The 16,379-nt window shown below is 38.6% G+C and overlaps 1 protein-coding gene across 1 annotated transcript in view; it reads left to right on the plus strand.

The window, feature by feature from the left end:
• Nucleotides 1–537: 537 nt before the first annotated feature.
• The window catches only part of LOC146647799 (rho GTPase-activating protein 29-like), a 31,164-nt gene continuing 15,322 nt past the window's right edge, over nt 538–16,379 (plus strand). The window contains exons 1-3 of the mRNA XM_085388429.1: nt 538–707; nt 1,327–1,718; nt 14,595–14,738. Of these exons, the coding sequence (XP_085244555.1) occupies nt 1,418–1,718; nt 14,595–14,738 (445 nt within the window). The 5' untranslated portion in view covers nt 538–707; nt 1,327–1,417. The remainder of the gene's footprint in view (nt 708–1,326; nt 1,719–14,594; nt 14,739–16,379) is intronic.

Raw genomic sequence — 16,379 nt, forward strand, 5'->3', positions numbered from 1 at the left:
GTTCACAGTGAATGCTGGTATCGCTTTCCGTTAAATCATTGGCGTACGTTTTAGTTATTTTTGCGGCAATTGTGGAAGAAATTAATAAATGGACGCTCACATGATTTGTAACTCTTGCAATATTTTATAATACAACAGTAAATACAAAGCGTTAAACGTCACCAAATGTTGCCATGTATCTGATTCTAGGAAAAGCCAGAAAGTCACTACCGCATTCAGTCATCCGTATAATCTGGCTTCAGCTCATTCCTATAATGAGATCATATGCCTGATAGCTATTACATATTTTAGGCAAAGTAGAATGGCAAAGATTGGCTATTGTGTCCTCAAATGTACCCTGTATCCGATAAAGATACATTACAATACCTCACATAATTAAGCCACCTCCGTTTGCGCTTCTGTATTTGGTATCAAAATAAAACGTCCGCTAGCACATGAAGGCATCACAGAGCTATCCTTCGGAGGAATCTAGCCAATCAAAACGCGTCATGATTGTCATGTGACGAGCCGACTGGTAAATTACGATTGACTGGAGAGTTGCCGATAGTCAGCTACTTCTCGATGTACAGTTAGGCAAAGCTGACAACTTTTTGCCTTTGTTGGAGTTTGTTCGTGTCTCACGGAAATACTTTGCTGCCTTCTCCGTCTTCAATAAGCAACGTTTTATTTGGATATTGTTCCCATTATGTCAGCAAAGAGCCAAACAGGTGAGATTAGATAGCGTATTTTGGCTGTGCCAGGAATGCAGTTTATGACCCGAGGTCGACTGTTTTTACCGGGGAAGTAGCATCACTTTTTACTGTAAACTGTATGCAAAGAACCAGCACCATTTTAGTAGTTGCTAGAGTTCAAACGTCTCTTGCAAGCTTACATTGTGTTAACCTTCTTTTAACTGGATTGTTTTTTTGGGGATATTTTTTTGTGTGTGAAAATGTGTGTTACTAAAGGATAACGCTGTTTTGTTTTGTTTTTAGAACTTAACGTTACCTTAACTAGCTAAGAGCTAAACGTTGCTTTACAAAACTTTACAAAAAACGTAATTAAGTAAAAGTGTTAGCTAAAAGTGGAAAAGCAAAAGTAATTTAAAGAAATGAAAGAGTGTAAGAAAAACCCCCATTACTTTTATGAACGTTATACGTGCTGAAACTCAATAGTTTTTTTTTTTAATATATATTTCCCCTCATATAATAATCATAATAATAATGATATAGGTTGAGTTCCGTGGTCACTGTATAGTTTTTTGTAATATAGTAAATTGAAATAATAACAATAATAGCCCGATCTACAGATAGACATCAAGTCCACGCGTCATTCTCTGTCTTTCAGCTGTCCACGGACCAGGGCAGCGTGCTGAGTTCAGGGGTTAGCTGGCCTACTGTACCCCCAGTAAAGGGTCGCAGCTGCACTGAATGCTGGGATGCTACGGAAGGGCAGCGGCAGCAGCAGTAGTGGTGGTGGAGGCGGTGGAACAAAGCACACCCAGAGACTGCCACAGAACCTTTCCGAGACATCTACAGAGCCTCTATCAGCTGGATCCAGTAAGACCTTGAATATGGGGCGCAGTTCAAAGAACCCAAACCCTCTGAGCAACATGGGCCTTACCTCCCGCCTGATAGGGGCACCCGGAGTGGATGTCGAGTATGTAATGCAGCTGGTGAATGATGTGCGGTTGTTTGCTGATGTGCTACACAACCTCAAAGAAGCTTTCCAGTATAAAGGTAAGTTCAGGTAGAGCTGGAATGTGGGGGATTGTGTGGGGGCTTTGGAGGTCAGGGAACCATAAAATGACAGATGATGAAAGAAAATGCACCCTGGGCGGTAGTGCATGCGCCATTAACATCAGATTCAAGGACATTCTTGAGGTTATTTTATGATAACGTACTATTGTTAGCACCGTACCTGCTTTGCTGACAGGTACTAATCCATCAGTTATGATTTCTTTGATATCCTAAGTCACATTCAAGTGATAGTTGAGAGAGCATGAAAAGAAAAATAAGAGCAGGAAAGTTAGTTTTTCCAGTTACCTAAGTATCTGAAATCAAGCAGCAGTGCTGACCGATGGTCTAGAAATAAAATCCTTGCTCTTTGAACTGAGAAACTAAAACCCAATAGTTAAAAGTTCTCTGCCAGCAAATTCCACTAAACACCAATTTATGTGGCATCATGTTTTCTTTGTTTGGCCAGTTGTAGCAAATTCCACACACCTAAACCTTTTTATAGCAGACTGTAGTGAATATCTTGTTTTGGAATCACTATTACTATATCACACCTTCACTAACCACAACATTTAGTGGCACACGAAACTGTAAAACACTCTGAACAAAGTGCCCAGGAAGACTGTGCATTTCATTTGTGATATTACCTCCCAAAGTTTGCCACCATAACAGCCAAAACCACCTGTGGCATGTTAGTGTGATAACAGCCTCACGTCAGCTACACCATGACTACATACTTTATACAGAAGAATACAGGACGAGCAGAGATTAGAGCAGAAACAGGGTTTACATTCTTTCTGTTTTTCTCACTTGGCTTTGATTGCTCGGCACTTGTTTGGAGACATATACAAACACTCTGCCCACACAAATGCTCATTATTTCACACATTATAAATACTGATAGTAGCTTGCTGTGAAAGGGCTGTTAGAGCTTTTTTATAATCAGCACTTAAAAGTTTAAAGTTGTCAGTTTAATAATTGATGACTACTAATGTTAAATTGCAGATTATAAGTGTAAGATTATGTTAACCTTATCTCCTACTGTACTCCTAAAAGACACACATATGCTGGAGTACTACTGTAGCTCTGGTAAGAAGGAGTGAGTTGTTTAGCCATTCCTCTGTCTTGGGGGAGGGGGTGAAACCTCTGTGTGAGAGAGAGAGACTTGGTTCTTGTCGTGCTGAGTGTTACTCTGAGCCGTCACAAAAACATTTGGGGTATTTACCTCCCCAAGAACAGCAGTGCTTATTCATCAGGTGGGATGAAATCATACCGTATGACCCCATAATGTCATTTGAATTAGTGTTTATTATTGCCGAGACACTGACATAAGCAGAATGGCAGACCAGCGCGTGCAAGATGCTGTTGCTGCAGTGTGGTTTCCTGCTCATGCAAATGTAAACAACGAGCCATTTTTAATTAGCAGTTAAGCAACAAAAAGTAACGAAAGATGGTAGGAGAAATCAAGCATTTTAGTCAATAGTTCTAGTTTAAGTAGAGGCTATGATTGGGGACTTAAAGAAAGACAAAACCAAACAATGCCCTTTCATTTTAATTCTAGCAAACATGAATCCAACAGGTATAGTACTTTGAACTAAAAACTATCTTTAAAGCTTAATAAATCTTACAATCAAAGTCTTAAGACCATTTCTTAAATGAAATGAATGAAATAGATGGATGAATGAATGGTTTACAGTAGCCCTTTATAGTGTAGGAAGATGGCTCAGCTTTTCATTTAAATCAGTTTAATCATACATATTGTTGAAAGTTTGGGGACTATAAAACAATGGGTCACAACACATGCATAGACATCAGGCATTCACAAAGGTTCTTGGTCATCATCTATGTTTGTCTACTACATTGTAGCATCCCTTGTTGACTTGGTGATGAATTGCTAATCTTATCATCTAAATCTTTAAGTCTTAAATTTGATTGGAGTTAACATATTAACAGCAGTTTCTATTTCATTTTCATGAAATCGTTTTTTAATATATATATATATATATGTATATATATATATATATATATATATATATATATATATATATATATATATATATATATATATATATATATATATGTGTGTGTGTGTGTGTGTGTGTGTGTATGACTGAACCATGAATTTACATCCTAAAATATTCAAATCATTAGGGTTATTAAAGGGGAATGTATACTGTAATTTCTGCCTCAGTTTGAAACAGTTTTACTGTTGTGTGATTGGCAGCATGCTCTATGTGTCCTTTACATGAACAGACATACAGCCTCAGCGACAGGAAGAAGGTTTTGAGAGAGGTGTGGAGGAGGTTAGCGAAACGTGTGTCGTCTCTTCTGTTATTCTGTTTTGTTGAGCACTCTGTGTGTGTGCGCGTGTGTGTGTGTGTTTTCTCTCTCTGAAAGGTGTGCAACCTGTTGAGATCTTGCAAGCTTTTATTCCTGTTGCAAATAGGCATCCCATATAGGCATCAGAGTCCCATATTTCCACTTATAGAGCAAATGTTAGTTTGGAATACACTTAATTTTCCACTAAGAGCTCACACCATACTTCCAAGAGGCAACACATTAGCACACAGCATGTTTGGTTGGTGGAAACCCACAGAGACTATCCATGGCCATAAGTTTGAGTTAGCTAGACCACCCACATACACACCATGAACTTAACATCTAATGTTTCTCCATAAATAGATTGTCGTGAACATTTACTCTTTGTATTATAAGTGGGCTTTCAGTTACAATGCTCACAAGAATGGTTAGCTAGCAGTAATCAAGCTGTCAAAGAATATGGTCTAAGAAAAGCATGTGAGGGTGAGTGACCTTTGATTGAGTCGGTGACCCCTGTCCCCATGCTTCTTTTATCCCTAAATTACCTCTATCCAATCTCACAGCCTATAATCAATGAACCTTATTGTGTTATCCCTCTACACAATACTCATAATGGTGTTATGATCCTGATGTAATTGTTGAACTCTAACATTAGAGTTGATTTGCCTGAAATTGTAAGTAGTGAAATGTTAACATGTAATTTCAGTATATTGTTTAGCCCAAATCTTTGCTAAAAGAAAAGTTGAGAAATTATATAGTGAAATCACATATAATCCCTTCATGTGATTGTTGTCAGTGTTGAGTCAATTTCCTTTTGATAGAATATTTCTGCACATCTGGTGAGGATGAATGGCCTTTATGCCAGTATTAGAGCATTTAATAATATGAATGTAGTGCACAGTACTGCAGGGCCAACATTAAAATGCAATGAAAGTGTCGGGGAAGGTTCTTCATTGTTACGTTTCCATTTTTGTCTGTATTCAGCTGCAAAAGACAGTTTGGTTAATAGTTTTAATCAGCATGAAAAAGGAGTCCTCTGCACGCAGTCTAGCTGCTGTCCCCCTCCCATCCCCCCGCTCTCCTGCATACTCTGCATTCCTTCTGAACAAATGTTCACTTGTAGCTATAGTGCCTTCAATAGACTACTGGAAGGTGCGAAGCACATTAATGATAAAAACCTTGCAAAATAAATACACTTTAAATTTGAGGCCACGGTAACTATTCATAAAGTACATAGCAAAGCTTGTCGTGAAATTACAGTTATAATAAAAAAGGAAGAATAATATCCTGCTTTAAAGGGAGTATTTCGCTGAATGAATGTCACATGCTGGGCAACAAGCTTGATAGCATTTCATATCTTTTCTTTTGCTTTTAGAATTTCATACTAAAATATCTGTTTTTGTTTTTTGTTTCTTGATTTTTCTTTCTTTCTTTTTTTCCCTCAAAATGTTGAAATTGGTGACGGAGCTCACTACTTTGTCCTTCGTCAAGCCAAAACAATTTTAGGAATGTGTGTTTAGAAGTATCCATTGTAAGTTCGGGATATTGGGGCTTAACGGGATGAGGTTTTAATTTTAAATGTCTCTTATGACAACAGCAGATATGCATCGGAACAGGATACAAAATATTATTTCCTTACAGTTTTCTTTGCTCAAGAGAGTCTGTATTTCTTATATTATTGTTTTAGCCTCAGGTGCAGAAGAATTTCACACCAGTACCTACCCAGTTGCACATCATGGTAGATTAGACATCTTAAATCATGAGCCTAACCATGAGCTTAAGAGCTTATTTAGTCATTGTATGGTTTTCATTGTACAGTGAGTTTGTCCAAAGATAAACTAAAGATGATGTTCTTCACACAATCTAGTTCTTTTTAAGAGGATTTAAATGTCTTTAAATGAGGAAGAACTGAACAGAACATAGGCCTGTGAGTCAGCTAGACTCATAAGCCCATGTTCAGCTATTAAAACTGTTGGTGTCATCATGACACTCTGATAAGATCTGGCTGTACTCCAGTTAAGCTGCATTGTTCTGTGCCTCACTGTACCAGCCTGTAACTGTGTTGTTGTCTAAAGGAGTTTTTTTTTCTTGAATGTTTTTCTGCTCATAATGTTTTTTCTTGAGGTTAAAAAAAGGTTAAAACTTTGTCAGTGGCTCTCAGAAATGTTCTGTCTTTATCACTGAGCAGGGTCATTTGTTTTACGTCTATACCTTTATTTTTTTATTTATTTAGTGATTATAAAGCCACTGTGGGGGAAAAAAACAGCAATAGCTTCCACAAATATCCTTTTTCCCTCACTCATACACACACACACACACACGTAAGTGCTCCTGTGCCAACTGAAGTGGCCACTTGCAGGTGGCGCCTTCAATTGAGAGAAAAGCTGAAATCTACCACATAATGGTTTAATGGCCTGCTGCTCTTAGTAGAAAGAAAGGCTAGAATTGTTGGGCAGTAACTTTCCCCTGTGATGCTGAAGGATGTTTTTGTGCAAGCTTGTGGTTGGGGTGTGTTTCCTGGGGTGGGATTTATGGTTATGGGCTGTGGATGTTTGTGTAGGACAGTGGTCATGGAGAGTGCTAGATTAGGCACTGGAGCTCCTGCTAGCAGGGGATGTTACTGCTGCTGATTGGGTCAGACTCTTGAAATTTACAGCTGTGGGACAGGAGACAGGCTTGCAGCAGTGAATGAGCCAAGGCCAAACTATAAAGGGTTTGTTTTGTTTTGTTTTTTGTAGAGGAACAAAACCATCTACTGTATGTTGTTTTTCCCCAGCTCTGACTTTAGGAAGACAACAAAAACTTTGTGCCTGTCCCCACAAGTTCTTAGTCTATTCGTTTTACATGTCTAAAAGCATCAGTCATTTCTCTTGCCCAAGACAACAGTTTCTACAAACATTTATCAAACAGTGTTATTTAGCCAAGTAGGTGGAGATTAATTCTCACTTCTGTACTACCAAGTTCTCTAGGTGAGGTCATCACATACCTGTGCCACAAACCTCTGTAACAGTGCCAGGCATTCATCGTTCTTGTGATCATAACAATAGCCTTGAAGATGACACTATTAGTTCATTAACTGGCTTGAATCATTCTTCAGACAATAAATAAATGAATAAATAAATATTTCAAATTCAAGCATTTGCTGCACTTCTCTAAAAATCATCATCATGGATTTTGGACAGTTCGAAAATGTCACTTTATGCTCTTAGAAATTATGCTTGGCATTTTCCTTAGAGTTTTATAAACATGAATAAGGGTGCAAATAACAAAAATTAACAATAATAATAATAATGATAATAATAAGAATAATAAGAATAATTCAAGTCTCTAATCAGAGAAATTCAAGAATACATGTAATGAAGTGATGCCCAGACCTTACTCAGTGTAGTTCACTATTAGTCCGAGAGCAGGTAGATGTTTATGGGCTGCCCACTGTTTACTGTCTTTGTTAAGTCTGGGGCTCACTTTGTCTCCAAACAAGGCATGGGAAAGAAAGAGCAGCACCCAGCAATGCTGTGTTTGTTTAGGCAGAAGGGGAAATTAGTGCTTAGAGACGGGATCCTGACAAAACAATTCCACCTATTCCATATCAAGTTGCAGGCAGCTCAGTAATACCAGCAGAGTATGATACAGTGATGTTTTCTGGCTTAACAGTTTGCTGTTGAAGACATTTGTGTATAATCTCTGCTTGGCTTATTTATTTCTATCTGTGGGAAACACGGAAACAAACAAGTGGCCGTTGGAGGGGGAGTATTTGGGTTGATGGCTGATTCACCAATCAGAACAGTGTGCCATCAACCTGGTATGTGGCACACAGATATACATCTGAAACTAAATCTGAAAATCATCCGCTGCAGTGCGGTGTGAACGTGTCACCTTTCCTTCTTGAAGAAAAGAACGAAAGGTCTTGGTAAAGCCCTGCAGCTGTTTCCCAAAGCAGCGCTGTGCCACCAGAGATCCTGAGGCTTGTTTCATGTCGAGCAGATCGCGTGTCCAGACAGGCCAGTTGAAAGCTTGTTGTTATCAGTGGGGGGAGCAGAGGCTGTAACCTCTGTCAGGCCACCTGAAGATTTGGATTAGATTGGTCTCTGCAACCACTACACTCACAATGAGCTTTATTAGACACAATGGGTACCCACCTCCCAAACACACACACATGCACGCATGCACAGACACACACACGCACACACACACACACAATAATCTGCGAGGCAACATTAATTTAAAGGCCCAACGTTTGAGCTGCTGTATGACGTTAAAGTTAAGTCACCACAGACCTGCTTAGACATTGTACTCCGGAGCACATGTTTTGAGTATTTAGGAATATAATGGCATTATATATGTGGGTGTTTGCAACACACTGCATAGAGATTTGACAGCAGAGAAGCGGATTATTCTGAATGAGTGGTTTGAGAACTTTTTATTGCCCTTCTTTTCCTGGTCACTAGTTTTAGATTAATTCCTTTACCACTTTTCACTCTACACCCATTGCATTTTTCAACCATGTTATTTAGAATCGATTAGATGAAAAAAGGCTGCAGATGTTAAAGGACTTTCAGATTAAGTCCAATAGTATGGTCTTGTTTTCAAAGCATAATGGACACTGAGGAAAATCTTTATCTTTACTAAGAAACAATAACAGCCATTGGTTTGGCTTTTTATTTGTTTCAAGTTCGTTTGAATATTATTTAACCATCCAAGTGGCCAATACATTTAGAACTAATTCTAGAAGCATGTCTACCCAATATGCCATGATGTTATAGAGCTTAATTAATTTATTAGCAGTTTATGACATTTTAAAAGCAACAGTACCAGCTATTTCATGGTTGCAGTCTTAATTATGCATATGTATCTGCATTTTCCTCTGTTTAAATATATTTTCCTAAAAGAGAATGAGATCTTGATCTTGTAGGAAGTAAATGAAGTAGACTAAGCCTTAAGTGTGGTTGGGACAACACCAGCTCATCCCACCACTGTAAAGAAAGACAGGGGAGGTTTGAGAATCACTGAGGTAGGTAGGGGGTCTTCCTTTAAACAATGTGGCCTGGCTGTATGCCTCAACCCTGTCATCTCTACCAGAACAATGGAGTGGCCCCCACAATCACCAGCGAATTTCCAGTAAGCTTTTTGATGCCATTGTTGTGACAAAGCCACTCATCCACTGCTTTTTTTTGCTAACCAGCTTTCTGACTTGTCTCATGCTGCAGTAAGCAAAGATACTCTTATACAATTTTAAAAAAGAAAAAAAAAGAAGCAACAATGGTAAACACTGACCTTGCTTTGGCAGCTTTATTCATGTTCCTAACGTTGAAAAGTCTTTTTGGTTATATTTTTATTTGCATTTTTTGGGTGGAAATTAGCTGCAATTTAAGTAACCTCTCTGGGCCCAGACTATACTGGCAGAAAAAAGGAAAAGTATGTGTAGCTTGGTCAGAAAATAGTTTAAGTATTTTTGCACAGATGGAATAGTATAATGTCTGATATTTTTATATGCAGATTTTTTTTCACAAACCCTTGACTGAAATGTGGAAACTGTTTTTGCTTGCCTATTTATATTCCAGCAAAACAATCCAGCAGGTTTCGCAGGTGTGGTGCAAAATGTTGTTTCAGTGGATTCATGAAACTCTTCTCTCATCAGTGTAGATGCTGTCTTTATTTGTTCATGCTCGCTGGCAATATGTTTATCATTAATTGAGATTGCTGGCTGCTATTTATACATTTGTGCCATTCCAGTGTAGTGTTTTAGCTCTGCACAGTGCCACATGTCTGACAGCAGGCAGTGCAGCAGTAAACAAAGGATGAAAAAATGCCTTTTTTGGCTTCAAGTATCATCTTGTAGATTGGCTCAGGACATTTGTCCTTGCTGCCACAACATCATGGGTTATTTCCTCACAATTTTTGCCCCCTATAGTGGTCTGAAGACTAGATTAGTCTAATTAAATTCTTTTCTTTTCAGAGGAAAAGGAAATGGGTGATTCTCATCTACACTACTGCTGTGATACTGTAACAGAACCTTCAGTCATGTTCCACTAGTGTCATGCTAAGTAAAACAATTCTCAGGTGTGCATCTCATTAGGACTGGCTCTTATATGCTAATATATGACTCACACATGCCTTTGATAAGAAAATCTTCAAAAGCCAGTGAGCTAGCCACTCAATCCCTGAAGGGGGTTGGGGGTTTGGGGGTGGTTAAAAGGAAGTAAAGGGTGCTTAATGAAGACCTATCTTCAATAGGTGGACTTCAAAGTCTGTGTTGCAAGGTCAGGGCCTTGCACCTTGGGGGAAATGACCAAGTGAACCACCTGCTGTAATGGACACCTTTTTGTTAATCCTTGGGTGGAACCTTTGGACAGGGTATGAGGGGCAAGATGGACCATGTTGTTAAGCCATTTATATTTTGTGAATGATAAAAAAACAGGTCTTGTTGTTACTAACCTAACCTTGCCATTCTTCTTCCTTAGTCTCTTTGAATTTCTTTTAATTAAATTCAATGTCTGTTTTTCCAGTCATTAGTTAAATGTCACAGATGGTGAGATGTCAAAATTTCAAATGGTCCTTTTTACATTTTTTACACCAGCCAGTTGGATTGGTGTGTGTGTGTGTTTAAAAAAGAGTAGGAAGTGCAACAAAACCACTCCCAGACTTTCTTTTTCACTCCCTCTCTAATTCCTTTTAAATTTCCAATAAATTTTGTCTCGCCTCACCCTCCTGACTGCTAGTGTAGCTTTGATGAAGAACAGATGAGTTTCTTTTCTCAGCCGGTGCCCCTGCTTCTTCCAAAACAGTGAGTTAAAGATGAATTCACCTATTGTGTGGTGAAGCTTACAGGGCTTCTGGTGATTAGGTTGGATCAGAGCAGGACTCCTCTCCTGTTGTTGCTGTGTTGTGTGCATAGGTTCTTTGTGTCACATGATTTATTGTTTTTCATGCTGACTTCTATTTTTCCCAAAGTGCTCAGCTGTCTGTTAAAACCCTGTCTACGACCACTTGGAATGATGTAGAAATGAAAAAAATCAGAGCAGCTATGGAATTAGAAAGAAGACAATCTGCGGGTAGAAAAATTCTTGGTTAGATACGCAAAACTGTTCTTCGGCTTTGCGTGGTTTTACAGGAAAGAGATACCTTTCATAGCAGTGATACACTGATGCAGTGTGATAACATAAAGAAAAGAAAGTACAGGAGTAATCAGATTGCATTTTGCACATTTTTTTTCATGTCGTCATCTTGGGTAACTTTACTGGCATTCAAAATATCTTGCAGAATCCCCCTTAAACAAAACATTCTATGTTGCTAACACTGTGTAGAAATTTCATTTCTACATCCTTGTCCACAGAAAGAGCCCTATGACTTGTATTCATTTTACAGATTGTATGGAGCACAAAGTCCTTCCCAGTACTGTTGCACTAACCATTCCTAATAACTAATAACTAATAATAAATATTAGATTTACCTGTCCATCAGGACTGAAATAATGACAGAAACTATAGATGGATTTTTGGCTCACTTCTGACTACTTAAACACACAAAAAACACGTCATCATTTCAGGATTCATCATCTCTCCATGTATATGAATATTAAAGTTGTGACTGAGACAGATTAACCTGTTTACAACATATACCTCTTCCGTTGTACGTGTTGTCACTCTGCCTGGAGGAAGCAGAAAACAGCTTGCATCACAGCAGTTTCATGCAACCGAGATCATTGCTGTCACAACCACAAGCTTCTGTTTTCCACCTTTAAACTGGTAGAGACACAGCTATAGACACTGATTAAAAAAAAAAGTTACACAACGTACAGTTATGTGAAAAAGAAAGCACACCTTCTAAGGTTTTATACGTCAGGACATAATAAAAAAAATCTAGTCCTTATCACCCTCAATAAATACAACATCAGATGAACAACAACACAACCCATATTTGCAGAACAAATTGTTTATGCATAGTTTTATTTGTACCATAGGTATCATATAAAAAAGTTATACTCAGATACTAAAAATTGTTATCAGATTAGATATTCATTTACAACAGTATAGATAAAAAACAGTCCCATCTTTGCCTCCTCCAGCTGACACACAGCTTTACCCAGCATGAGCAGACAGAAATAAAGCCCTTTCCCGTAACTTGCAGCTGAGCACATGAATACTGGGCAAAGCATCTCAAAGTTCCTGTTTTGACAGCATCCAAGTATTAAGCAGTTATCTTAAATGGTAATCTGACCAGTGCACACCTTAACATTAGACATTTAGCTATTAGCAGTTATCAGATTGCCACATTAGTTGTAGGTTATAAGTAAGATAGCAGGTAGCAGCTGTGGCGAATTAACAAAACAATGGCATTAGTGGTGGCACTAAGTAGCACTTCCTCTCTGGCAGTTCCATCCTTTGTCCAGTATATCCACTAACCTTCTATTGCACATTTCCAACCCATCTCAACCTTATTCCACTTAGTTTGTCTTAAAAAAGCTCAACCTGACCTGTCACACTGATATACACATTTTTAATCTTGCCCCTCCTTTTTACTCCTAACTAAAATCCCAGCATTTATTTAACTCTGCCACCTCCAGCTCAGCGTCATATCTTTTTGTCAGTACCATAGTGTCCAAACCATACATCATACCAGCTCTCACCTTCTTGTATACTCTTCAGGCTTGCGTCACTCTCTTCTTTATCTCTCTTGTGGATGGTTGACTGCACGTATTTAAACTCATCTACCTTCACTGCCTCTAGTTCTTGCATCTTTGCCTTTCCACCTGCCTCCCTCTCATTTACACACTATCTATTCTGTCCTGGTTCTACAGACTTTCATCCTGTGTCTCCCAGTGTATAGCACCCATTGTAGTCCACAGATACCATGGAGACTCCAAACTGACCTCATTTTTCAGCATCGCCTTTGCAAACAAGAAGGACGTCAAAGCGAATCTATGATATCATCACACCCTCACTTTGAATCCATCTGTCACTGCTACCGAACACCTCACTGCTGTCTTGCTGTCCTAATATGTGTCCTACATGACCTTGACATGCTTCTCTGACATGCTTCCCTTCTGATCTTATCTATATTTCTCCCCACAACACTCTCAAAGCAAACATCACATTTGTATTGCTGTTTCTCAGCATGAAGCTACAGTATACTGCTGCTCAATAATCACTTCTCTCCTACTCATCTGCATAACTCCACAGGCATGTTATCTGGGCCAACCAGTTTTCCACTTTTCATCGTCTTCATAGCTACCTTTACTTCCTCCTTGCTAATCCTCTGCGCCTCCTGATTGACTAACTGTCCCTCTTTCTTTCATTTTCATCATCCTTGACTTCTTCAAATCTTCTGAACACATTCTTCACTTGTCAGTAAATTTCCATCTCTCTATTAATCATCTATCTATTCTATCTATTAATCCAGCTCTGCGTTTCAGTCTCTCTGCCTCACTAATTGATAAAAGTCATTTTCTCCTTCCGTGTCCAGCTTTACATATAATTCGCTATAAGCCTTTTGCTTTGCCACACCTAGGCTCCCAGTACTCCTGTCTGCTTTTGCCATAAACTTGACTTTCACACTATTTCTTTGCATTCCTTTGAATATTTTCCTTCCCTTCCACATTCCACCACCCAGTTTTCTGTCTTTCCTTAAGAAATCCAGAGGATACACAAGATACCTTTGTGGTCGTTTCCCTCACCATTTCAGCGGTCCTTTCCCAGTCATCTGGTAACTCCTCCCTACCACACAGAGCCTGTATCAACTTCTTCCCTGGACTCTGGAAAACATTCTTCCTTCTTCGGATTCCTCCATTTAATCCTTGCTTCTGCTTTCATTCCTTCTCCTTGATTTCTATCTTACTAAATCTATTGATCAGGAAAAAAAAAATTACACCAGTATTGTAATCTTTATTTTTCTTTTAAAAGCTTCTTTAAAAGCTTCTTTTTATTTTTTCATTAAAATTTTCCCTATAGTATTGAAAATGGCATCATAGCAACACTACTTTGTACATAGAGGAGTTCATGGTCAGATCAGTGCTTGCAAAACAAGCCCCTCCACTACCATGCTTGACAGTTAGTATGGGGCGTTTGTGTTGATATGCTGTGGTTGGTTTCTGCTGAACATTGCGGTATGGTCTCATCTGTCCAAAGGAAATCGTTCCAGAAAGCTTGTGGTTTTGTTCAGATGCAACTTTGCATTCGTGAGCGGTGCTGCCATATTCTTTTTAGAGTGAAGAGGCTTCCGCCTGTCAACTCTTCCAAACAGGTCATACTTGTTCAGTCTTTTTCTAATTGTGCTGTGATGAATTTAATATGCTAACTGAGGCCTGTAGAGTCTAAGATGTAGCTTTTGGGTTTTTATGCAGTTTTTCAGAACATGACGGACTCTTCATAGTTTCCAAAAATATTTTAAAAATATTTGTGAAGTATTGTTTGTGACACTGACAAAGGAATGCCAAGAATTAACGTGACATAACTAACTTTAAAATGCAGTGTAATGGTGCTCATTTTGACTAATAGATGAAAATGTGTGATTCGTCTTGTTATGTTCTCAATACTTTCATGTGTTCTCCTTTTTTTTCCCTCAGAGAATTTGGAAGGTCTTCAGGAGGTGGTGCAGCAACGTTTGGCGGAATTAGTTCGCATCCTCAAAATTGTCATTGGCAAACACCAGACGCTCAACTCTTCTGACATTCTGGGAGCAGCTGGCACAGTTATTGCTAAGGTCAAAGGTGAGTAGTTTCTCGCTAGTATGCATGGATGAGACACACAGTTGAACTTGCACACTGGCACCCAGATGATGGTCAAATATAGATGCGTGGAATCTCACGATTATAACACTGATGTCAGCATATGGGTCTACGTCAGTCTCTCAGATCGGTGTGGCAAATACGGTGCTGGAATATTACACTGATCTCTGTTTGGTTAGGGTCGGCTTGGAGAAATGTTGCTAAAAGCTCACACTGTAAGAAGTTGTTATTCCTTAAGCAACAGATCCATTTCCTGTCTCACAAATGAACACAAACAAAGGGAAGCTCAACTGAGAGGTTAATCTGCTGGAATTGAGATCCACTGCAAGTGTAGTTCTTCTCTTGATTTGAACTCAAGATAGATATATACATATTTCAGCTAATGTGGAAGCCTTCAACAGAACTGATTGTCGATCTTTACAGTCGCATTTGTTCTTTGTTTTTACCTGTGTTGTAAGGTGTCTGGATGTCTGACAGGTCACCTGGCTTATCTCAATATTTGTGTTGTGACCTAATCCTTAAAAACACTCAAGAATGCCTGTTTGTAGCCTGAGTGTTGCTTTGACAATGATGAGAATACAAAAGGGAAACAAAATAGACAGATTAGCCAAAGAAATTATAGGCACTGTGAAGACTGATCTTTACTGATGGCATGAGTCATAAGGACAAAGAATTACACCAGCTTAGTTTAGACATATTTATGCAGCACAAAGATTCTGAATAGCTGCAAAAAATCTATTTTTTTTTCTTTTATCTCAGTTAGAGAGTAAATTATACATATCAGATTGATTAAAACATTAAATGACTTCGTTGATGTAATTTTAAATTTTAGAATATGTGCTGTCAGTTATATATTCTAAAAGCTATAGCTATATTTTAAATATCAGAAATTTTCTAAAAGAAAGATGAAGTAGAACTGAAGTGAAGAGAAAGTAAGCACTAGTGTGAAATTCATATCCATACCCTGATATGAGCTAAGTTGGGTGGATCCCTAATTAGAAAAATATTTCTCAAAATATTTTTCACGTCCTGGCTCTCCCTATGGTAGCTGGGATTGGATCCACTTTTCCCACAACCCTGATGAAGACAAGCGGAAGAGAATGGATGAATTTTTGAATTTTAAAAACCTTAACTATTTTTAAGTATTCAGTAAAACTAAAACTGGACAAGAGTACGCATGAATCAAGACCTTAACCAAGTTCATTGAGTCATTTGGTACTTGGAGACAACAGTTTCTTTCTTTAGAAAAGGCATTGCTTAGTTGTGGTTGGACTAACAGTTCTCCAGTTAATGCCACTGCTGAGATTAATGTGGTTTAAAAGCTACGTGCTGTGACAGAGTTATTTTTTAAATTGCAATGGTCCACTTATTTATTTAATTATTTATTGTTGACCCACCTGCTTTGGCTGCTTAACAAGAGATGGAGGCCCATGGGGAACTACATTGCTCCACTTCTCTCTGAAAACCCTGGCAAAACCAGCATGCTGACACGTGGAAACCAGGGCATGTAGTGTAAGATTGAAAATGAAAATAAAATCAACACTTCTGTCTGATGTCAGGCTTGTGTCATTCTGTACATGGCAGTGTGGTGTTGATCCTTATGTGTAAAGCTCTGCTATAGAG

Source organism: Rhamphochromis longiceps, linkage group LG18, assembly GCF_057381845.1.
Source record: "Rhamphochromis longiceps isolate RC_006_pf linkage group LG18, R_longiceps_female_GT1.1, whole genome shotgun sequence".
Classification (NCBI taxonomy): domain Eukaryota; kingdom Metazoa; phylum Chordata; class Actinopteri; order Cichliformes; family Cichlidae; genus Rhamphochromis; species Rhamphochromis longiceps.